The 25,103-nt window shown below is 39.0% G+C and overlaps 1 protein-coding gene across 3 annotated transcripts; it reads left to right on the top strand.

Moving 5' to 3' along the window:
• Positions 1-1,209: 1,209 nt before the first annotated feature.
• Positions 1,210-22,910, top strand: FGF5 (fibroblast growth factor 5). 3 transcript variants are annotated; one of them, XM_019828138.3, is made up of 4 exons: positions 1,212-2,761; positions 10,442-10,545; positions 14,352-14,404; positions 22,163-22,910. In XM_019828138.3, exons 1-4 carry the CDS (start codon positions 2,401-2,403, stop codon positions 22,479-22,481), a joined length of 837 nt encoding a protein of 278 aa, XP_019683697.2. In that variant the 5' UTR covers positions 1,212-2,400; the 3' UTR covers positions 22,482-22,910.
• Positions 22,911-25,103: the final 2,193 nt, after the last annotated feature.

The raw sequence follows: 25,103 nt of genomic DNA, 5'->3' as shown, positions 1-25,103 counted from the left end.
GGCTCTTCCTAAAGTCTTCCCCTCAGACCCCAGAGGAAGTCTAAGTGAAACTTGCCAGCCACCAGGTTTAGGTGGACTGAGGCTCAAGCAAGTGTCTTGGCTTTCCTGGGTCATCCCTAGGCAAAAGTTTGATCTTCCCCTGGAATCTTGCAGCTGAAGAGAGGGATGGATACAAGAACGGTTGTTTCCATAGGGGTGTAACTTGAGAAGCAGAAAGAAAAAGAAAGAAAGAAAGAAAGAAAGAAAGAAAGAAAGAAAGAAAGAAAGAAAGAAAGAAAGAAAGAAAGAGGCCAAATCTCAGTCTCCAGAAGCTCAGCCGAGTGGTTTTTGGCTCCCCAGGTTTGGGGAAGAGGCTTATAGCAGTGAGTCTGGGGCAGGAGATACTCCAGCTCTTTCAGCAGACTCCTAGGGAAGAGGAGGAGGAGAAACAAGCAACTGGATTTGTTTGGAAAATCTTCGCCCCTTGAAGCATGGGACAGACTGTGTGACAGGAAAGGGAACTTACTGATGGCATCCAGCGCCACTATGGGCCTTTAATTGACAGCTTGTCACAGAACCAAGGGCATCACCTTGCAGAAGGCACAGTGCTCAGGTTAGCATCCCATAATCATTCACTCAGGAAAGAGACTACTTCAGTAAAGTACACCGTTGAGGGACTCCACGTCTGTTCCCAATGTCTGCCTGCCCACACTAGTTAAAGCCAGAAGCACAGAGCTTGAGACTAGAACAGTGGAAAGAGAAAGGGCATTCAGCCCCGAACAGCATCTTTCATAGTGTGTCAGTGGCATGTGTTCAAGTTATGCACACCCATTTGTGATAGGACCTTTTTTCCCCACAGTGGCTTCACTGTACTGCACAGGTGACTTCCTGTGTCACAGCTGCCTTGATGTTAAGTATTCTAGTCATGGAATATTTCCAATCCTGAAAAATCTACACGCATTTTATAAGCTTTTCATTATCGAGATAGGAACCTTTAAATGGGTGTTCAATAATGGATAAGGCCGTATCTTCACATCAACCTTGGCTTATGTGAATTGACCTTCTAGGTCAAAATCACGGCCTTTTCATTAAAATGACCAATGAATAATGTATCAGAGTGTAGTTTAAAGCTCCAAATATGTTTTCGGACAGAAATATCCCAAGAATGCAAGTCAGGTATATTTCTTAGATAAATGACAGAAGGGGCATTGCATACATGGAAATTCTCAGTTCTCAGGTTTCCTGAAACCCAGAGCGCGCATCATTAATCATTCATTGGGGTCGATCCTTCAGTCAACTGCAGCTCTGAGTAAGCCGCAGCGAGCCCTTAGCTAATCCTTCCTGCCAAGGGGATCCTGGGGTGAGAGAGGACAACTGGACAGTCAGCCACAAGTGCTGGTGCCCAGACCTGCCCCTCTTGCCCTGCTGTGAGCGCGGGTGTGCATGTGCGTTCACCCTCTCGGACACAGACCGAAAACTTCCCATACGGAAAAACAAATTCGGCATCATGTTTAGCGTGACCCAGAGTTTCCAATAGAAAAGCAACTCGAATTGTGGCCTAATGGCTCAGGGCGGCTCTCTAAGTACCAAATAAGCCCGTTAAATACATTAGAGGCAACAACAGCCTTCTCCTCCAGCCGCGCCACACCAAAGGCTTCCCAAGTTGGACTGCGAATCTTGGTTTGGTTCCCCACCGCAAGCACTCCGAAGCGCTGGGATTCTCACGGCCGGACTTTGTTCCGGAGGGATTCCCGGGGCCAGGATTGTGCTAGCGGGGTCTGCGGGGCAACTGGAAGGGAACCTGGAAATCGGGTCTTGGGTAGGCGAGAGTGCGTTCCGGGGACGCAGGCATGCAGCAGAGGTGGGAGAGTCCAGGAACTCACTTCCACGTTTAAACCACCCTCCCCCCCCATTTCGGCTGCTGCCCCCTGGAAGACTCCCATGCTCGCGCGGAGGTGAATTCCGCGCCGTTGGCTCCGGTGGGAGGGTGGCGGTGCGGCGCGTGAGAACTGCTGGGGTGCGTGGCCCCGGTCTGCGCGTGCCCAGCGTCGGGGTACAGCTCCTCTCCGCCCGGCTTCTCCTCCCACTCACTCGCTCCCATCTCCTCCCTCCTCCACACCCCCCGCCCCCGGGACCGCGAAGCTCCCTCCCCGCACCGGCCAGAGAGTACACAAAGCGGCGGGTGAGGGGAAGCTTCGCAGGCGTGCACCAAGCAGTGAGATCACTGGCGTTATAAATATCCCAGTTCCTGCGCCGAGATCCATTCGAGTGGCCTCTCTCTCTCTCCCTCCCTCTCTTCCCCGAGGCTATGTCCACCCGGTGCGGCGAGGGGGGCAGCGCCAGAGGCACGCAGCCGCGCGGGGGCTACGGAGCCCAGAACCAACCCTACAAGATGCACTTAGAACCCCCGCGGCTGGAAGAATGAGCTTGTCCTTCCTTCTCCTCCTCTTCCTCAGCCACCTAATCCTCAGCGCCTGGGCTCACGGGGAGAAGCACCTCGCCCCCAAAGGGCAACCCGGACCCGCAGCCACCGGTCGGAACCCGGCGGGCGCCAGCAGCAGTAGGAGCAGCAGGGGCACGACGTCTTCCTCTTCTTCCTCCGTCTCCTCCTCCCACTCGGCTTCTCTGGGCAACCAAGGAAGCGGCTTGGAGCAGAGCAGTTTCCAGTGGAGCCCCTCGGGGCGCCGGACCGGCAGCCTCTACTGCAGAGTGGGCATCGGTTTCCATCTGCAGATCTACCCGGATGGCAAAGTCAATGGCTCCCATGAAGCCAATATGTTAAGTAAGTTGCTCGCCCTCCTGGCAAAGCGCGTCCTAAGCGGGCGATGGGGGGATTCGGGAGGGACAGAGGCTATTCCCTGGCCCAGAGGCGCACCTTCCGGAGCCCTGGCTCCTGGGACTCAGCTGTCCCTCGGAACCGCGGGGCGGGTTGGGTGAAGGTGCATCTACATGGCGCGCACACGCGCACCCCTCTTGTGGGTATGAGGAATGGCGATTCCTGAGGTGTAGGCTACCAGAGGCTGGCGCACAAGACAGGTACCTTGTTTCCAGTTTGCCCGGGTCCCAAAGAGAAGCCTCCAGCCGGTGCCTGGAGAAGAAGACAAAAATCTTTTGCTCCCTTAGTTTCTGTTTACCTTCTGCTTCTGTTCACTAGGCTAACATTTTTCATGAGGCATCAAAGTGCATCCCCTTTCCTTGCCTATAACTGAACAGTTATTTTTCAAAAGAAGAATCAGATCTCACATGCCGGTTCCCCCAACTGCCACCATAAACCCCAAAGTAAGGTACATGATACATCCATGTATCCGTCTATGTCTCTTGTATATGCATATTTGTACATTATATACATATAGAATATAGGAGAGATCAGACATCCCCTGGTTGGAAGAAGACAGCGATCTGGAAAACTGGACACGTTTAGAGTGGGATACGTGATAGACATTCGAATTATTAATTCCAGAGTTGGGTTTAGCAACGTTTAAGTATGTTGAGACCATGACAACACCTTGTTAGGAAGCGGCCAGCCTTTGGTCCCCAAGGACGATTAAGGAAAAGTTCTTTATTTTGGAAGAAGGTCAGAGGTGGTTCAATTCCGTACAGGTGTACATCGTGTTAAGCTTTTTTTTTTTTTTTTTTTTTTTTAAGCTAAGTTTTACATTCTCTTTCTGAGTTTTCTCTTTAGCTGTCTTTCCCCCCTCTTCCTATTGCCTCTTTCCTTCCACGCCATCTGTGTTTCCAGACCTTCGCTGGCTGCCCCGCCTCTGATTCCTCTCACCGCCTCTAGGTAGCCAAGGGGAGAGATGATTTGGGGGTGTGTGCGAGACCGGGGCGATCTCTTTGAGGCTTTTCCTCGGTAGGGCCAGATCGCTCATCCAGCAGGGGTTAATCCAACAGATAGACACAGCAGGGGCCTGCGAGATAATCAGGAAGAGCGGGAACGGGGCCAGGTGATCGCGCTGCGTACGGTCACCTGGCTCCGTGTGGCCGCCTGGTAGCTCCCAGGTGTACTTAGCTTGCTTCCTTTCAAACCCACAGCCCTACGGGCCATTCAGTGGGCTTTTGACTACCCGAGCTGCAGAGGAGCGCGGGAGCCCCAGCAGGGCAGGCAATCTGGGAGCCGCTTGCCAAGCAGGGCTGGGGGTGTCGCGTCCATGGGGTACCCCGCTGGCAAGCCTCCTCCGGAGGGGACCGGAGGCGGGATGTGGAAGACCTGCCGGTTCGCGCCCGCCCCTGCCCCACACCCGTCTTTTGAGCTATGCTGCTCCAGCTGGCGGTGTTACACGTGGTAGGTGTTACACGTGGTAGCCCCCTGAACCAGAGAGGGGGCTCCTCCAAGTGTGCCCCAGCGCGTCCCGGGGCCTCCCACACGCCCCGTGGAGGAGGCTGTTTCTACGTTTCAAGGTTCATTTCACTTTTATGAAACAACTCAACCGTCTTTGGAGATAAAGGGCAAGGTCTGTTAGGGTGAAGGGGAATTTTCCAAGATTTCAGGGGCAGGGAGAGTCACGTTAATTTCAGTATTTCCCTTTGTCTCTCTCATTTCCCCACACCCAACTCTTGAGTCCATCAGACACCAGAGCTCATTCCCCGCTTCTAGTAATCTTTCCACCTCTCTTTTTCAGGGAACCTTTTTCTGTTCTGCTCTTGTAGTTTACCCAGGAAATTAGCATCAGCAGTAGATAACTTCTGTGTTCCCAAGGGAAGACACAAAGTTAGCATGCACCAAGCTGCAAGTTGGGACTCAGGGGAATAAAAGAATGTGTCTTTGGTGGGTTTTGGTGTAGTAGGGATCTCTGAAAACCAGGTTCATTCCCAAGATATTTCTCTCTTCTCTTGGAAAAGACAAAGATTCTGCACCTTAGGCCTTGCCAGAGGGGAAGTTCTAGAAAAGTAGAGAAAAGAAATTGAGAACAAACCAGCAAAGAATACATTCAGCTAAAGAAGGCATTGACCAATATCTTTTCTTTCCAAGGTACAATTTATTTTAAAATCCACTTTGAAAGATACTTAAAAAGAACAGGGATGTTTACAAAACAGTGCCTAAATAAAACTTCCTTAATTTAATACTTTTCCTAATTCATTCCAGGTTAAAATAGGCTTTCAGGGTTTAGTCTGTATCTTTCATATGGTTTGCCATCATTCTTCACTCATTCTTCATTCATTCATTCATGCACCTATAATAGGCTACTTAATTCATCAAGCTTGATATTTCGATTGCTTTTGGGAGTTGGAGGATTTTTTTAAATTTGTTTTTGCCTTCCATAGCTGTTTCATGCAGAGAAAACCATAACTTAAGTGTTTAAATCACAGCGATTTTCTGCTTTGTGATGTCTGGAGTGTCCAACACTACTAACTATGATTTTTCTACCACTGGTGGATGAGGAATTTATGAAATATGTCATGTGTAGTGGGGGAGCATGTAATTTGGAAATTTCAAATGAGTCTCTGCCCTCAATATCTGTGAAAGAGAATCAGAAGCCTGCTAATTGTTGGCTGGTCATCTACTTCTTTGAAAGCAGCACTTGACAGTTTCCTGACACATACATAAACTAAAGCATTGGTCATGGACTGTTGGTTAGAGTACACAAGGAAACAATTGTGTAAGCCTCGCAAGAGACACTGAGAGCTGGACCAAAAAGGACCATAGAGGTACCTCATCATCTCATTTTACTGTCTGTGAGTTGGCAATGATAGAGAACTTACAGGTTTTTTTTTTTCTTTCTTTTTTTGGTCACAGCATGCTACTTCAGAAAGAGTCAAAACTTTGCCACCAAACTGCAGTCTAAATGGTTCTTTTAAACTCAGTAATTTTCTGTAATGTTTGTCAGGACAGATACATATATCTGTACATATACATATGTTTTACAACTATCATTTGATGTTAAAATTTCGGCAAACTGTGAATGTTTTCTAGTTTCACCATCAGAAGTACACTCAGGCCATAAAGTTTGAAACGCAGTTTATTTGGTTAAGGCATACCACTTAATATGTCCTTACCTTCTCTTATACAGTAGTTAGCCCAAGTTTTGGACACAGAAAAAAATAATCAAGCTCATAACATTCTTATTATGAAGAAATACTAGGGAAGAATGAAGAAAGATGGACAAGACAGATGATAAAATCCAATTATTGAATAGAAACAAAGGGTTTGCTTTAATTCATGAACTTTCAAGTTTAGTTTCAATGCTTCTGTTGACTTATGGTGGGCCATTGAAGAATAGGCAGTCAAGTAATTCTCAATTCAGGGAGCAAAAGTTGAAGGTTATGGCTGCACAAAGCTTAAGTTCACACAAAATAGGAAAATTACAATCATATATTCTGACTAAACTGAATCCTCAATTTTACTAATTTTTAAACATTGAAGTTCACTATCAATTTTAGTGTCCTATAGAATCAACCTTTCTATAGTCCCCCAGAATCTGTATCTACTGAATAGAAAAACTCAAATGGAAATTTTCTATTGCTGATTTAATCATCAAGGTCTGCTACACTGGGCATTTTAAGACTCAGATTTGATAATGATACCCAGACATCTGTGTCTATGTGAACACAAGTAGAGAAACTTCCATTTTAAATGATTTTTCTTTGAGGATTTTCAAATGGGCTTCTGAACATGGGATATCTATGTCATTCTAGTATGTTATTTACTAAGAAATGGGAAAAGTGAGAAATCTGCATAATTTTATCAACCACCATTAATAGAGTCCTGTTGTATTAAAAACTCTGGAGGGGACTAAGGTAAACATGTAGACATATATTTTCTTCTTGAAATAAACTTACTTGGTAATATATGCCCATGCTTGCAAGTAAGTGGATTAAACAATGTGTGCATAAATTCTTGTCTCCTTCTATCTAGATGTCAACCCCCAAATTACACCAAGAGAAAAATGGTTCCTTCTGTTCAGCACTGCTTTTTTCTTTTGATCCTCTTACATGTGAACTCCCTAGGAAAGATAACACATTGTCTCTAGCACCTTAATGTGAAATAATTATACTGATCCTCTCTCCTTGCCCCACTTCCTAAGTAGGAGAGGACCAGAATTGCAGGAAAGTAAAACCTGTGTCCGTACGAATGCTCATATGTGTCTGTATGTATGTGCAGGCGTCCTGAGAAAGGAAAGAGAGGTAGTGACAAGGTCAAAGAAAACAATGCAATTTGGCAAACATGTATTGGCTATCTATGGTCTGTGAGATACACTTAGCCTTCCAGAATTTTGCTTTAGGGATACCATCCTGGTATCCGTAATGTGAATTGTAAATTCCGATAAAATTTATTGTTATTGAATCCTAGTAAAAGTCAGGAAATTACTGAAATTGAGAAAAATTTAGTTTTAGAGAAATGTTTTCTGGGATTTCTATATGTGTGATTTAATGCATATGGGTTTAAAATATTTAGGACTCTTTAGTGAGTTACTGAGATTTGGCATAGTAAAATCAATAATTGTGTGATCTCTTGGAGGTGGGGTCAGGAAGCTGAATTGTAGGGCTTGTAGAATCTGCTCCAACATTCTAGTAAAAAAGACATTGTGAAATTACTGTTGAAATTACTTTGGAAATTATGATCTTAATAGCATTCCCAATATTACATCATAATTATGTTAACATTTAGAAGATCATCCCAAAGTTGCCTTATGTGTTATTTTATCTGATCTCATCTTTTATCTTTCTTGCATTCTTTATAATTTTAAATAGAATAATATATGTGAAGGTATATTTTTAAGCTTTCAATTGAATATAACTTTAAAAAAATTATAAAATCCATTCATTCTCAGACAAATATCATCTTTATAGTAGAACTTGCAAGGAAAGAAACCATGCAGTATATAATAAAATAAGAACATTTTACATATATTATCTTATCTCTCCCATCTAATTTATCACAATGGAAAGTTTACACAACATATACACACAGAATGTACAGTGTGTTAGGAAACAAGTTAAATGACTCAAATAGGTTTTTCTAAAAATAGAATATGTTATGGTCAGAAGTTGTAGCTCACAGAGACAAAGCATTAATGCTCCCATTAAACAAGTATTTCTAGAGCCTTTGTCTTGATCTTTAAAATATTAACCTATAAACATATGTATCCAATAAGAATTTTGTCTTTTATGCTATGGTGTATTTTTTCACTAACACGCAGGTTTGCATTTACAAAGTCAAATGCTTTTCTGTAGAATGGAATAAAAACGCTCTAACAATGTAGAACCATGAGTAAATTGGGGGAAAACATACAACCGACTCTCCTTTTCCACCAATCCCGTATTGTCTCTTTTGTTTCTATTGTTCCACACTTAGACAACTTATCAGGTTTCCATTTCTTGCTTTTAACACATGTTTACACAGCATTCACAATCATAACCCCATCTTCCAAATATCTAAAATCATCAATGCTGTTTTCAATATCATTCTGTAATTGTATATACATAACTTTGTATCATGTTCTATTTATGCTTTATTAATTATATTATTACAGTATATTGCATTGTACATTGTATCTAACTTTACAAAGCATTATGTGTGCTTTGTCACTATTTGATAAAATGGCAATGCTTCAAAATCTTTGGGTGCGCATCACAAATAATTTATATGGCAACATCTATTGAAAAGAGCATTTTGAAAACATTTTGAAGAAAATAATTTATGAGATGACAGTTTCTTTCGGAATTTCTTCCTAAAAGCAAAACTAGTTCCTTCCTAATAGTTTTTGTTTTGTTTTTAAGAAACATCTACTAATAAAAGTGGTAGTGGCAGTTTTCTTGAGATGTGCTTTATTTACTCTGGACTAACTACTCTTCTAACAGAAACAATAGTTCTTTTGCTACCCTTTTCCCCCATGAACTTTCTAATCAAGTGCTTGTAAGAAGTCAAGTTGAATAAATAAATAAGCAGCAGTATTTGCTATATTTATAAGCTCACATTGTGCAAAAAAGTACCCAATGAATATATTCATATATATGTATTTATATATCTTATATATATGGTTATTCTCAATACTACCTTTTTAATAAATGAAATAATTTTATATGTACTTCCAATACTGCAGGGGAGGTTGCTATTTTAAGAAAATGTGGTGAATTTATCTGTTCAGCAGAATACTGTTAAGATATCCTAATTAGTATATATGTTCAGAATATAATAGATTGAAAGATTGAGATTTTCTTCCCTTCTCCTTTCCAGCCTTTTTTCTTTCCTTCCTTTCTTCCTAGGACAGGTCTCTTTTTAGCTATAGTGAACTATATTATTTTGTCCCCCCCCCCCAATTTTTTGCAGTTTGATGTAGGCAATTAACAAAAAGCACTACCATTTTCTCATGTTCATATAACATTATGTATGAGTTTACGACAAACAGGCAGGAATTCCAGTTATATACAGACTATAAATTTCATCTTCTAAAATACTCTATAAACTGTGGTATGTGATTCTCTTGACACAGTGGATGTGGACTTTCTTTTTAAAAAAAATTTTTTTTAACGTTTATTTATTTTTTTTGAGACAGAGAGAGACAGAGCATGAATGGGGGAGGGTCAGAGCAAGAGGGAGACACAGAATCCAAAACAGGCTCCAGCTCCAAGCTGTTGGCACAGAGCCTGACGCAGGGCTCGAACTCACGGACCGCGAGATCATGACCTGAGCCGGAGTCGGACGCTCAACCGACTGAGCCACCCAGGCGCCCCTGGACTTTCAAATTATTATAGGAGACAGAGGGATGTTGACTTGATAATGCTAACTATGAAATACTAAATATAAACAATAATGTAATAAAATACCTTATTAATTTTTTTGCCAGAAAAGCCATTTTAAATACAAGATGTCTCAAACCATAATGCATTAAACACTCATTGAGCCAATAATCCCAAATTATTTATAATGCTTTCAACAACTTTTTATGTGTAGTCTTTAAAGGAACTACTCACTGAATGATTGAATATGGTATATATTGATTTGTACTTGTATAGTTATTACAATTTGAGAAGAGAGATTTAGTTCATGTAAGTAAGTATTATTTGTCTCTGGCTTTCAAGTTTCTATTAGTATTGGGTCCAAACTTTATGAGCTTCAATATTAAAAGCATTATATTATCTTTGATAGAAAACAATGGATGGGAATTCTTTTGAAAAACATTTAAAGAAATTTCCGATTCCTTTACAACTTGAGAAGATTACTTCTATTGTTAAACATTGTTTACTAAAAATGACTTATTATTTGTAAGGGAAAAAAGAATTATTAATGAACCAGGACTAAATTTTTGAATATTAAAATTTGTTATTTTAAATGAACACTTGACTGCTAGGCTTTTCTTTTTTAACATAATGAATGTTATGGAAAATAAGGATGTTAAATACTGTTTTTTTTTTTTAAATCAAAACTATAAAGAATGAAAAGAATCTGTGTAGGAATTTAATTCTTCACAATGGTATATAGAGGAGTCTGTGTTTTATTTTGGGATTTCTGTCATCCTAGGTATTTTGGAAATATTTGCTGTGTCTCAGGGGATTGTAGGAATACGAGGAGTTTTCAGCAACAAATTTTTAGCGATGTCAAAAAAAGGAAAACTCCATGCAAGTGTAAGTAGAACCACTTTATGTTTGTTCAAGGTGTTACGGAGATTTCACATTTGTAGAATGGAATGAAGTGATTTTCTACATTGGTAGAGGGACAATTTGCTCAGAGGACTTAATGTGTGTGTGTGTGTTTTTTAATTATACGTACATTTAACCAAGGTGATTGTACATGTTGTTGCAAGTAACCATTTTTATATTTTATTTACTTGAAACGATAATACACAGTCCACAAAAATTTTTAAGGATGAATGCATTTGAAAATAGCACTCTCAAATTGATTGCCATTTTTCATTTATTGAAATTGGCCCAACTGAGGAGAAATATCATGGAAATAATATAGAACATTTAAAATGTACATGTTTATGGTGGCTGTGTGTGCATTTTTAGTAGATTAGGTTCTTATTCAATTTTACAAGCTATTCATGATGTCAAAAATTAGGCCAAAGTAATATAACCTATTTTCACATCAGTAATTATGGAGAGAAACCAATAAGGAGAAGATTTTGGTTTCTTGGAGAAATTTAATTTATTCATTTGAGGAACTCTCATTTTGTATTTTTGTTGCATTAAATAGAATACTTCTCAAAATTATGAAGACTAATTTTGTACTCAAAAATTTCTACAAGCCACATATATGTGTTGTAACTGATTTACAAATTAAAGATTTCTATTTTTTTTTTCCAAAAATGCTGATTACTTGGGAAGCATCAAAACTTTTTAAAGATAACAAATATGTTTAACTTAGTTTTTCTACTCACAGGTTTGGTTTACTGGTATTAGGTCCATATGCACAGCACTTAAAGGTGACTTAGGCTCTTTCTGTAGCTTTGTCATATTAGGTCATTTGTACAAAGTAGTTATCATTTAGCGTTAGTCCTCCACTTCTTATTTTCTTTAATTCCTACTGAATGAGTTGGAGAAATATCACCTTCTAGTGTTTGAAGTATGTAGGAACTTTTAGCTAGGAGTGTAATCAATTGAAACTTACTATTTATGATTTTTTACCTATAGAACTTTAAAAAATTCAGTGAGAATTTCACTTGGTTCAATCTGTAAGAATTTCAGTTTTCTTTTTTCTAGCATCTCAAGGTGATTTTTTAATACCTCTTGGAGGGGGGTAGCAGAATTCAAGCTATTTGTGTAGTTATTTGTGGATTAAATGAGATAATACATTTAAAGCTTTTAAAACAGTATTTGGTACACTGTAAGTGCTCAAGAAATACTATCTGTTATATGGTAAACTAAATATAATAGATTCTAAAACTCAGTTGGTTGAGATAAATGGAAAACCTTTGCTAATCTCTTTAATCACCCATTGCAAGAATTATAAAAAGGTTTACCTACTTTATTTTCTGAGGTGGTTATTGTATTCTAGCAAGCTCTACTATAGTTTTCATCAAGTAATCACTCTTTGATTATTTATCTTAAGAGGCAAACTTCTGCATCACTGTGGAAAAGTAGGACATGCCATTTTATAAAAAAAAAATTGATTTTAAAAAATCCGCAGGCAGAATAGAAAACAATGACCAAACGCATCTGAACACAATCTTTTCCCCCAGTCTACTTTAAGATTGTTAAAAAATTGAAACACTTTTGGAATCTAAGCATCATAATAAAGTGTGGTGCATGTAAAGAAACTTTCTCTTATTGCTTTGTTTTGGGTAAGCACCTTAATTTTTTAATTGTTCTGACTTATGCCCTAGTACATGCAAAAAATAGACCAAACTTGGGCCAGCTTCAGGGTAATTGCCACAGAACTCGAAGCATTACAAATGGATGCCAATTAGAAAGGTCACACTGAGAGGTGAGGATACATGATTCCTCTGTCAAATGCAAGAAACAAATTTCCAGAAATTTGACCCAAATGTCTAAGGCTGGCTGGCTGAAATAATGCAGATAATGCAAAAACAGCATCTGTTATTCTTTCTCATCTTGGCAGGCTAAAGTTATTTCATGGAATAATGACTTTTAAACAGTACAAAGCAAGTCTTGCTCTTGTCACTCACTGAAGCTCTTTGATATTAAAGTCGTTCTAATGACTTTGAGCTGAATTGTAGATAAAAAAATTAAGCCCTATGATTATGTGGATTCTTCTTAAACCTATTGTCCAAGCCCGCTTTCCCTTATCTGAGCTTTTATTAGCACTTTTTCTCTAGATGGAAACCTAATTAAATTATAACGTGATTTATTTTTAAGGAAGTTGAATTTGGAAATAGTATTAATCCTAGCAATTATCAGTTTTATGCCCAGATGGTTTCTTCCTGTTTTCTTCTAGTTAAACACGTTGAAAAATTATTCTTGTAACTTTAGATATAATCATTTGATTTAGTCTTGATTTTCACAAAATTGCATGGTCACTAAAAACGCTAAAAACCTTTATATTTTTAGGATTAAATGTATAATTTGTGAGTTGCTTTAAATTAGTAACTGTGCAGAGGCATTTAAAGCCTACCTTTATAATCATTTTTCTATATATATGTGTATATTTACATCATATTGTACATCTTACACAATGTTACATGTCAATTATACCTCAATAAAACTGGAAAAAATTTTAAGTTAATAGAGTACTTTTAAGGTTTTATATATAAAATAAATATGAACCAAAAATATGAAGCATTCATATAATTCTGGGGGAAGTAATTTCCATACTGTATTAAGAAATATTCATGGATAATTGTAGATCCTCAGCTTAGTTTTTATAGTAACAATTAGAATATTAAAAATTAGTTGCTGGGCACAGACAACGCATTTGCATAGTTCTTTAAAAGTTCTTTCACTCACATTATCTCATTACATGATTAGGTGAGGAAAGAGTCTTAGAGATGTTAAATAATTTCGTTAAGTTAACACAGTTAACAAGTGATTGAACCAGAACCATCCTTTTAACATCCTGTTTCTCTGCAAATGCTACAATGCTTTGTAGGTAAAATTTAGTTGAGAGAAGATACTAAATTTTGTTTGGAACCAATTACATGGTTTTCACCTATGATTTTATAGGAATTAACAATCGCACAGCTTAGTAATATTTTTATACTACATGTCAAAGAATAAATATTGTGGCACATCCTTACAATATTTTGCTCGTGCGTCGCCTCCCCATCTTACGCAAGCTCTGTTCGGACTCTTTTTTTCCCATCTATTTCTGTGTCTTTAGTTTCTGTGTCTGCCACAGAACCTATCACAGAGTTTTGCACACATTGGTGGTTCAATGTGATGATGCGCCACATAGGAAACGCCTCTCAAAATGAACTTTCAAAGCAGAAGAGAGCTATATTTTGCTCACTGAAAAATTTCATTTATAAAATGCTTCATTATCGGTAGACGCAAAAATGGCAAACCAAAGTATGAGCCCAGAATGGGTACACTTAGGCAATACTGGTACTGATTTTTTTTTCGCGTGTGCTAAGTTTGTTAATTCAGTGTGCATGGCTTCCTGACTCATTCAACCTACACATGTCGCAATCTATATGCAGCTCTCCTTAAAATCTTTACTAGTATACTTCAAATACACAGTGCAGCCAGATTCCTACCATGCAGGTTTTTTCAGCATTCTTTACAAGGGTGAAGATGTATGGTCTTCTCCTTCTTCAAGATGTGTTGGGAATCTTCGAGAGTGGGAGTAGGCGACTGCTTCCCAAAGAGCCATGAGGGTGAGTCAGAGCCTTCACTGAGACCTCCACTGTCCTTTTGAACTCATTCCAGGCTGAGGTACCTTGTGGAAAAGAGCACCCTTCTCTTTCTGTCTGTGTCTCTGACTGCTCGTCTGTTCCTGTTCCCTCCTCACTCTGTTCCTGCTCTCTCCTCAGGTTTGTTATCTCTATGGAAATCCCCATAGAGCACCTTTCTGGATTTATATGAGGTGGGTGCAGATGTAGGAGTGAGAGACCTCAAGTGTGGTGGTTACAAGCATAGTCAGATTGTGTCATTCTAGTTAAATTAAAACTAGTCATTTTACTTAATCTTTCGCTTCTGTGGTTTTATGAACTGTAAAAGGACAAAGACTAAAATCATGATCTATTGTGATAGTTGCGCAGTTTAAATGAGATAATACATATAAAATACTTAGAATAGTGCCTGGGAAGTATTCAGCATTTAATTTAGAAAAGATCTTCCTTAATTTGCTCTCAGGCAGCTGTTTGATGATCCTGTCTCCTCTCTTAGAAGATGACTTTCTGATTTGGGGGTCAGGCAGCTGTGACCCTTCAGATATTTAGACCAGCCCCAAATCCTGTTTATCACTGACCTTCTTTTTTTTTTCCTTTAGGTCCACTTTTAGGCACTTTTTGCACCTACAAGAGCCCCTTATCTCCAGAGTTTCCTTTTTTTCAAGAAACCTAATTTGAAAGCAAAATTCCCAGGCTCAAGGTCTTAAAGAGGCAAGGATTTCTTAATGATCATAATCTCATAACACTTTTAGACCCCTGTTGCATCCTGTTCTTTTCCTAAAGAAAATGTAAATCTTGGAAAGGATGGTTGTAATGTATTTTTTTTTTTTTTTTGCCTTTTCGTAAAGCACGAATGATAGCACATTACCTATTGGGGAAGAAACATTTTAGCTTATTTTAAAGGTCCAGAGAGAAGCATGTGGTAGAATTATTTTTGTTTCTCAGGGTTTTAGGGGATCATGTTTGGAAGGAAAGCTAATTGCAGAGTTTACGAAACAGGCATGGAATGTGTGCTTGATCAGCCCTAAGCAAGGACTAGAACGTCTTCCTTTCCTGGTTTCGGAGGGTGCCAGCTGGCTTGCCCGGGATGGGAGTCTGGACTGGACTTCCTGCGCTGGGGGCAGTGTGAGCAGGAGTCAGCAGCCTCGAGAGCTGGGCATGTTTACTGAAAGGGGAAATGGACGCTTGAGCAATAGTTACCATCATTATCATAAAAAAATAACCTATTAAGCACTCCACTCTCCCAGTCAAGACCATGAGCTCTTTAAAGGCATTTGAATAGAAACTTCTCTTGCCCTCTAAAGGCTTTCAATTTACGTAGTAAAACTGAGTGTCCAGTTATTCAGTCTCAAAACTGGGGTCAGGGTGCTGCCTTTACAGTAAATGCTGGTTTTCCCGTAATTTCACACTACGTTGATCGAGCTAGAGAGCCTATTTTGTTGCGAAAATCTGGGTGCCATGAATTAACTTGCAGCTTCATTTCACCTACAGCGAGAGAGGGTGTTCTATTCCTCCAATGGTTGGGGGAATGGCTTTGTTTTTTATCAGCATTTTTGTCAGTATCGGCAACTTCAAGACAAGTAGGACTATACAGAAATCTAGGAGATGCCCTTGGGTCTCTATAGCGTGAAGGAGCTGGAATCTAAGAATCAGAAGATGGGAGATTTAAGTCACAGGTGCTGACCCTGGCATTTGGTAAACATGGGGCTTTAGATGAATCTTCGTCTTTATTTCTCTGACTGGAGGATTAGACAATAGCATCCTACTAGTCATGAGATTATTGTGAAGGTGAACTAATAGATGCAAAACCCCTGGTGCATACAGTAGCCCTCAATAGCCCCTCTTTTTGAGCTGTTAAAAGCATCAGAGGGAAAACTCTTACTTCACCTGCATCAAATCACACGGGGTGCTGGTTAATGACGCAATTCCAGGGTCTCACCTTAGATTTACTAAAGACATAACCTCTGGAGATAGGGCCTGGGGAATTTGCATTTTGAACTGGCTCCCCAACTAATTTTAAGTCAGTTTGTAAAGTTTGGAGGGGAACAAATCCTGTGGTTGTGATTCTTCATTACATTACTTCAGGCTGGTTTATTGTGAAATCCAACTTGTGTATTCCCTCAGTCACTCGGGATGAAGAACTGAGATATATAATGGAAAGATGTCCAGTGCCAAGCAGGAAATAGGCCATGCCCTGGAGATAGCATAGTATGGTTGCAACTGACCTATACAAAGCCTATGTAGTAAAGACTAAAAGGCAGCCCTTTGGGTGCATGTCGCCCGGCACTGGGCTGTTCCGCTTGGAAGCGATGGGAGCAGGGGCTGCCTTTCAGCCTTTAATCACCACCAAAGGTGGGTTCCTTCGTTCAGGGAGCTTTAAGCACAACCACACAAAACAGCCTCGGCTAAGGGCACCTGGCCGGGCAGCCCCGTAGGTGGGAGTAGGGACAGGAACCAAGAAGCACTAAAAGGAGGTAGGGAGCCAGAAGCAGGGATGCATGCAGTCAGGAAACTTTGCTTACAGTACAATTTGGCTTATAATTGTTTTTATCGCAGTCTATAATAATATTTTAATTATTTAATAATATTGCAGCCCACAATGACATTTTAATTATTTGTATTTGGTTAATTATTTTCTTCATAAGGTTTTTCAAAAGAGGGAGGCAAATCAAAGAAAACGAAGTGAAATAAAGAAGTAAACTTGATTAGTACCCCCACAAACTCCAAGGATTATACTCACCTTGGTGCAAATTCACTCCTCTCTCCATACCTCTTTCATATGTTACGTATTTACTTGTGTTGTTGCCCGTAGTGAGAATTGGTACTTGTTTGCATAGACTCAACTCATTCACTCAACTCACTCATCATACAACACGATATGTACTAAGGAACAAAACTATGTTGAGAGGTTTCAGAAAGCTTTTTGAAAAATATTGTTTCAGAAAGAATTTTTTGTTTGGCTTACTTGACGCCCAGATTTCAACAACGCAGAATTAGTCTTTTTTAAAATATCCCGGTTAACCAAAATTTTACCTTCTTTGAACTGAATGTGACCTTTCTTCTAAACATCCATTGTGTGTTCTCACCGTGTGAAGAGGTGAGTAGAATTAAGGCACGGCACCCTTCTAATCCAAAATCCATGTTTTTCTTAACTGCACTCTTTCCCTTCCTCTGAGTTATTAGGCTATCCAAGCAAAAATGGTTAAATTTGTTTAAGGTTTATTTGTTTTGTCCATTAGGACTATATTAAATTACATAAAAATTAGCCGGCTTGAACATTTCATTTTAATTTTGCAGTTTTGATTTGTTGAATGTAACTTGTTTTTACACTTGCAAGATCAAGGAGAAATTAAGGAGAGGGGTGACTGAGTGTTGGGTAAGCATCAGACTCTTGATTTCGGCTCAGGTCATGATCTCAGGGTCATGGGATCAAGCCCCACCTCAGGCTGTCAGCACAGAGCCTGCTTGGGATTCTCTCTCTCTCCCTCTCTCTCCCCCTCCCCTGCTCACACTCGCACATGTGTGTTTGCATGTGTGTATGTTCTCTCTCAAATAAATACACATCAAAAAAAACTAAGGAGAAAAACATAATGTAGCTCAACAAGGAACATGGACAGGACCATGTCTGTATTGTTTCTCATCATAAAAGTGGCAACTAGCACAGTGCCTGACCTGTGATACATAGTCAAAAAGATCTGTGGAATAGAGTGGTGAAAAATGAATTTGAAACAAAGATACTGGTTCTTTATGTTCGGTGTTGTGGCTGATGGTGCTAGCACGACGAGGCAACGGGGATCCTGCTTTCAATAGCTTCTTTGAAATTTCATTCACCTCTCTATCTCACACCTCAACTATAGAAAAAGTCTTTATGTCAGTGTCACTCTTTCTAGGGAAACAATGTAGTTCTATTGTTTTAAAAGTATATAGTTTGCCAGGGGCACATGGGTGGCTCAGTCGGTTAAGCGACCGACTTCTGTTCAGGTCATGATATCACGGCTTGTGGGTTCAAGCCCCTCATCTGACTCTGTGCTGACAGCTCAGCACCTGGAGTCTTCTTCGGATTCTGTGTCTCCCTGTCTCTCTCTGCCCTTCCCCCACGCACGCTCTATCTCTCTCTCTCTCTTCCTCTCTCTCTCTCTCAAAAATAAACAAACATTAAACATTTTTTGAAGTATATATTTTGCCAAAGGACTTCTGATAATTCAAAGGGGATTTAAAAAGTTAAAAGTAGCCTGGAAGATTTATTATACAAAACCGTGTAATGGTAAACATCTATATGTTCAAACACCTGTAGCTAAGAACTATATTGCTTAGTGACTCTTTGCTATAAAACTGGTTCACGCATGATATTAGAAGCTGAAATTCATTGTTTAGGGTCACCGTCTTGTCTGAATGAACAAGGCCAGGAATAGTGGCAGGAACAGTCAATCCCCTCAAGAAGAAACCAGATCTCTTGGTGAAAAAAATTTGCTGAAATCTTTGTTTCAAATGGTGCTGTTCCATCACAGCTGGAAGAATTTTTCAGACAAAACATTAATTTAGAAGTCAATTAAGAAATCCAAAACAGTCTGACCGCCTTTACTCCTCTTCTAATGCGGGATTTTGGAAAGGCTGTGGGGCTACACGTGGTGTGTGGGTCCTTAGGTTCTGAACATCTCTGCCCTGGGTGACAGTTAAGTAGCTCTTGAAAATCTAGAGCCCAAATAGCCTTCCTTTGTGTTAAGAAAGAACTTATGGACGTGAATCTTAAGGAGGAAAAGAGAATGGTTTTAGATGAAATAATTTTAGCAGGTGGAGTCGGTGAGCTTTCACTCATCTGAAGATTCTAAGATGGAATTGCTACAGGTTTAATTCACCGTGGTGTGTGTGTGTGTGTGTATTTGTGCCAGTAAAGAAAAGGTTAAATAATGCAGTCCACTTTAAAAAACCTGTCAAAATTGGATAAAGTGGTCACTGCTATTTCTATTTCAGAAAATAGACTTTTGCAAAATAGGACTAGAAGTCAGGTTTGGGTATAATGTATTATATGTCTTTAAAAATGTTTTTCAAATACATTTGAAGAAAAAAAATTAGGCAGGGTAAATATACCTGCTACTCTGTTTGATTAACCCCCCTATACCTTCCTAAAATGCTTATCCTTTTATGTAGCAGAAAACATTACAAATGGCTATGGCATTTATTTTAAATAAAACTTTGGGATTATCTAATGAAATGGGAAAGCATTTAAGTCCTTTTAAGAGCTAAGTAACTATAAGAAAATCTACATTTGACTTGTAAGAAAGTCTTTTTAATAAAAAGAAAAATAGGGGTGCCTGGGTGGCGCAGTCGGTTAAGCGTCCGACTTCAGCCAGGTCACGATCTCGGGGTCCGTGGGTTCGAGCCCCGTGTCAGGCTCTGGGCTGATGGCTCAGAGCCTGGAGCCTGTTGCCGATTCTGTGTCTCCCACTCTCTCTGCCCCTCCCCCGTTCATGCTCTGTCTTTCTCTGTCCCAAAAATAAATAAAAAACGTTGAAAAAAAATTAAAAAAAAAAAAAAAGAAAAATAGGACAGTGATGTCAGCATAGCTCCCTTGGCCTAGACATAGGCTGGTAGGGTATGACAAGATGACAGGAATACCATAAGCAATCGTTCATTAAAACATCTGTTTCCAGAAGCTAGAGATCAAATCCAGGGAATCACCAGTAGACTTGTGGAGATTCTAGATATATAGCTTCATAGTTCTCAAATAAAGAGCTTTATTGATTGAACTCTACTTGAATGTAAGGGACTTGGGTTAACCGTCGTATGTAACATAAATGCTCTGTTGGAAGTGCTCTGAAATCGGTTGTCTTCCAATATTGTCTCTACTTTGCACGAGTCAAAAAATTCATATGACCGTCAACAGTAGATCTAGGTGGATTCCCTTCCACTGTTCTGACTTTCAGATAACAGCATTGTGATCTGTATTGCAGAGGAAAGCTTGGCATTATTAGAAAAAGTAAGAAAAAAATAACTTTTAATTCTAGTATAGTATCTCTTGGTCTGATATGGAAAGTGTATCATATATATATTTAGTGTTTTTCTATATAAACATCAGTGTATTTGGTATTTGCAAGCCGAGGAATTCTATACAATGGTGCTCCCTGAAATTGTGAAACCCAATGATCTAGGATAGGAATTCTTATCCTTTGAGAGTTATGGCCTCTTTTGGATTTGATGAAAGCTACCAATATTTTTCCTAGAAAAATATTTTGGTATTCACAATAACCCTGTGGATAAGACCTGTGGATAAGGAGCCTGACACTAAGACATTGATTGGCAGAATTGGTATCTGATCACAGATCTGTCTGCACGCTTATGCTCTACACCCCCAGACCATCTTCTTTTAATTCCTTAACAGAATCTTCTGTTAAAACTTAACTTTTTAACTAGAAATTTCAAAGTAATTTAAAGACAGTAACAGAATTGAAATATATTAAGAGTTCCTATTTTTTAAATATACATTGATATTATTTCACTATGTACACAGTAAGCAGAAGTCATCAGCATTACAACCAGAGCAAACTAAGCATTTTCCGAGCTTTTACTGGCCTACTTTGTCAGCCTTATCTCTTGTTCCTTCTACCATGAATCCTACCTGGAAGTCATACTGAATTACTTACTACCTATAGTAAGTGTCATGTTGACCTGTGAACACACTGTTCCTGCTCCCTGAGAATCATTTCCCATGTCACCTTGCTAATATCTTGTACTTGAAGACTCAGCTCAGATGTCACCTTTTCTAGGAAAACTTCCTTGCCCTCTGCCAGCCGCCTCCATCCTCTTAGATTCCCTTCCGCTATGCTGTCATTGTTCCCTCTGCATATCGCTGTCCTCATTCCCTGTATCAAGCTGTGCCATGACGGATGTCTACTTGTCTGCTTTTGCCACTATTCTGGGAACATTTCAAGGGCAGACATTTGTGTGTGTGTGTGTGTGTGTGTGTGTGTGTGTGTGTGTGTCTATGTCTGTGTCTGTGGAGGGGAAGAGAGAGAAAGAGAGAGAGAGAGAGAGAGAGAGAGAGAGAGAGATCTGGATGAAGTATTGCTAGTGACTCCAAAAGTAATTTTTTCTTCTTGGCATCAAATATTCTCTCCTGTATCACTGTGTGAAGATATATTTTTTCCTAAAGAACTCTAACACATGCAATATTAATAGGGCCATATGCTACCCCTCTCTCAGCACCATGAATCACACTGATAACATTGAAAAATGTATTCTTATTTCAAAGGAATAATATGACCCCATTTCTCGAAACATGCATTCATGTTTTATCAGGCAATTGTTCCTTAGTAATTCAGTTCTATTTATTTTCTTGATGGCTTAAGAGGGGAAAATATTAAAATATTAGAAGTTATTTTTTTACTGCAAATCTCAAAGTAATTTAAAAACCATAACAGAATTTCAACATATTAAGGGTTCCTGTTATCATTTTTAGATACATTGATGTTATTTCACTAAGTATACAGTAAACAGAAATCAGCATTACAAAGATGAATAAAGTAGGAAGATAGAAATGAAAATAGTAATTTAAAGCAACTTTTTAAAAGAAGCCAATATGTCTCCGGGCACCTGGGTGGCTCAGTCAGTTAAGCATTTGTCTGACTCTTGATTTCAGCTCAGGTCATGATCTCACAGTTTCCTGAGTTCAAGCCCCACGTTGGGCTCTGCGCTGGCAGTGCTGAGCCTGCTTGAGATTCTCCCTCTCTCTCTGCCCCTTCTCCACTCACATTCTCTCTGTCTCTCTCAAACTAAATAAAAAAAAAAAAACTTAAAAAAAAAAAAGAGGCCAATATGTCTTTACAAGAGAGAATGGAGGAGGAAGTTTTCCGTCAGTGGAAATTTTGGTTTTCCTTTACAGTATAAGACCTCATTTTATTACATGCTGAAAATATTATTACTATTTACAAGTTTTTCTTCTTTCCCCCCACCAGGCCAAATTTCCCGATGACTGCAAGTTCAGGGAGCGATTCCAAGAAAACAGCTATAATACCTATGCCTCAGCAATACACAGAACTGAGCCAGCAGGCCGGGAATGGTATGTGGCCCTCAACAAGAGAGGGAAAGCTAAGCGAGGCTGCAGCCCGCGGGTTAAACCCCAGCACATCTCTACCCACTTTCTGCCAAGATTCAAGCAGCTGGAGCAGCCAGAACTTTCTTTCACGGTCACTGTTCCTGAGAAGAAAAAGCCACCCAGTCCTGTCAAGCCAAAGGTTCCCCTTTCTGCACCTCGGAAAAGTCCCAACACCGTGAAGTACAGACTCAAATTTCGCTTTGGATAATATTCTTCTTGGCCTTGTGAGAAACCATGCCTTCGCCTCAGGAGTTTCCACGGGTGTCTTTATGGCTCTGAAGAAAAACGTTCGGATACACCTGCAGCTACACTCCACCGTAGTGAAGTCCAGTCACTTGTTTCAGCGCGACTGAAACAAAACTGTTTTCTGATAGGAACTGAACTGGAATTCTTTGTCCACCATAGGGAGCACACTGCTTCAGTCAGGACGACATAAAGCCTTTTGCTTTATGCTTCGTGCATACTCTGTATTTTGAGAAAGTTAAACAGCGTGGACTATGTATTTTTCTGACTTTTACAGATCAGCCTGAAAGAACATACATGATACATTTTTATTTTTGGTTTCCAAAGAATATTTTGATGCAGATAAAATATTTTATTAACTTTTGTTTTTTGTTTTTTGTTGTTTTTTTTTTTAAAAAAAGTACCTCGGCATTGAGCATATTTTCTTACTTTTATTTTAATTAATATGACATAACCATTTGAATGCAGTTTATGAATATAAATGTGTTTATAGCCCATTTGTAACATGTGGATTTTTTCATTTTTCTTATTCATCGCACTTTCATTTTTTATTTTTATTTTTTACCATACCTCAGATAATGTAAGTTTAGTCCATCATCTTAAAATGCTTAAATTCTCTTCAACAGCACCAAAAGCTCAGCTTAGATTTGTGTGTGTGTGTGTGTGTGTGTGTGTGTGTGTGTGTGTGTGTGTTTGCGTGTAAATTCATGACAGTATGTGGAATCCTACCCCTTTGGTGGCTGGGCTAATAATGGCTTAGGAGTAAGGAGAAAATTAAGGATTTTTTTGATGGTATTATACACTGGAGGTAAGGAAAAGGATTTGAGGCACAACTACACTAAGTCTGCAGCATTTACTGGGATCTGATTCTGTCTTGCCTTCATTTCTCCTTTTATCTACTCCCCTGCCCTCATTCTTGAACAGCTGGAGGAATACATTTTATTCTGTCCATCAAGCACACACTATGAAACCAGAGTGCTTAAAAATACCTCTTCTATGACCCTCTGCTATCCCCACTGTATAGATCCACGGGGAGCAACCCACTTAGCAGAAAAACATGGAAAATCGAAGAAGATGAATCGTGTAACAGTTATGCACGTCAAGTTCTGTTGTCAAAAATATTCTTATTACTCAGCCAAACACCCTTTGAGTTTGCCGTCCTAAAGGTAACCATCCCAATGAATAGATTGCCCTTTAGAATAGATACTCTCTGATGTATATTTTAAAAAAGGTGGCCGTGCAATAGAGGAAATTTAATTTGGGAATTTGATGATTGAAAATAGCACTTTAATTCTCAACCTGCATACTGAATGTTGGGCATAAATCACAGAAAATTTGACTTAAGAGAATTTCCGTAATTTATTTACTTTCCCGGGCAATCATTTCTATGGAGTTCTATAAAATATAAGTGTTTATCTCAGAAATGTGCCTGTAAAAAAAGTTACAGCTAATTCTCAGAAGTATGTCTTTCACAGGAAGAGCAGAAGAATTCACAGAAAGTTTCTGTTGTATGTTTAAGCATGCTTCTTTTCTTTTAAAGGATACTAACAAACTTTTCTAAAGTTTTGTTTATTTTGGCACACAAATGCAAAGTAGCAATTTATCACAATTGAACTTACTACTACTTAAGCAGATTGCCTTATTTAAATAGAAATAAACTATACACATATGATATATATGAAATCACCCATCAATGAAATCATCATGCCTCTACTCTAGTATTGTGTTTTATTATAAAGCCAATAGTCTGATTAGACATTGTTTGCATTTAATACATGATTTAAAACATATCAAATGAGATACTACAAAATTTTTATTTAATTTATAAATTAAAATTCTCTTGGGTTAAATGAAACAGGGTTTTGGAAACAAAATATGTCCAACTCTCATCCAGCTGGCATATCACCTTCTATACACAGTACAAAGCTGAAAACAACCCTCTAGTTTACTCTCATATATTGTTAAGAATTGTACCCCGTGTATCAAATTCTTAGTACACATGAAAAATTAAACTTGTAAAACAGAACAGTAGACGTGTTCCTAAATGGGCAAGGAAAAGATGATATTAATGATGATTAACAACAAACGAAATTAATGCATATATTACATTAGGCTGATGCTGCTGGTAGTTTAGGTTAAACTGCAAAATAATAGCTTATCTTGTACTCTAGTTTGATTTGATTAGTACATGAAAGTTAAAGTAGGATAGTTACTAAATATATATCATGCAAGTCAGGACTCATTAATTTCAAAATTTAAAGCCAAGCTAAAATTAAAAAAAAAAATTAAATTACACTTATCTTCAGTTTACTGGCCATACACAATTACATTTAATTAATGCTCACTGAAGCTTAAAGTTACCTAAATTAATTAATTGAATGAACTCATGTACAGAAAACACATATAAATGTAACTCCTTACTAATACCTAGAACATTTGAAGGGGGTCCTTGCTTACGTCGTTTTCGATAATTTTTAAGTAACTTGGCCCGTCTAACATCAAATACGGTTGTTTAATCATGGTTACATTTACCTAAAAACGTCAATGAATTTGACATT

Source organism: Felis catus, chromosome B1 (genome assembly GCF_018350175.1).
Source record: "Felis catus isolate Fca126 chromosome B1, F.catus_Fca126_mat1.0, whole genome shotgun sequence".
NCBI classification, from domain to species: domain Eukaryota; kingdom Metazoa; phylum Chordata; class Mammalia; order Carnivora; family Felidae; genus Felis; species Felis catus.
This window is presented reverse-complemented; position numbering and strand designations above follow the sequence as displayed.

What these genes read in the sequence shown, in the direction of transcription:
- FGF5 (XM_019828138.3), top strand. Translation starts at nt 2,401, where the DNA reads ATGAGCTTGTCCTTCCTTCTCCTCCTCTTCCTCAGCCACCTAATCCTC. An exon ending in AAGGAAAACTCCATGCAAGT is followed by an intron (nt 10,546 to 14,351) that starts GTAAGTAGAACC and finishes CTCTCTCCTCAG; the next exon opens with GTTTGTTATCTCTATGGAAA. An exon ending in CCTTTCTGGATTTATATGAG is followed by an intron (nt 14,405 to 22,162) that starts GTGGGTGCAGAT and finishes TCCCCCCACCAG; the next exon opens with GCCAAATTTCCCGATGACTG.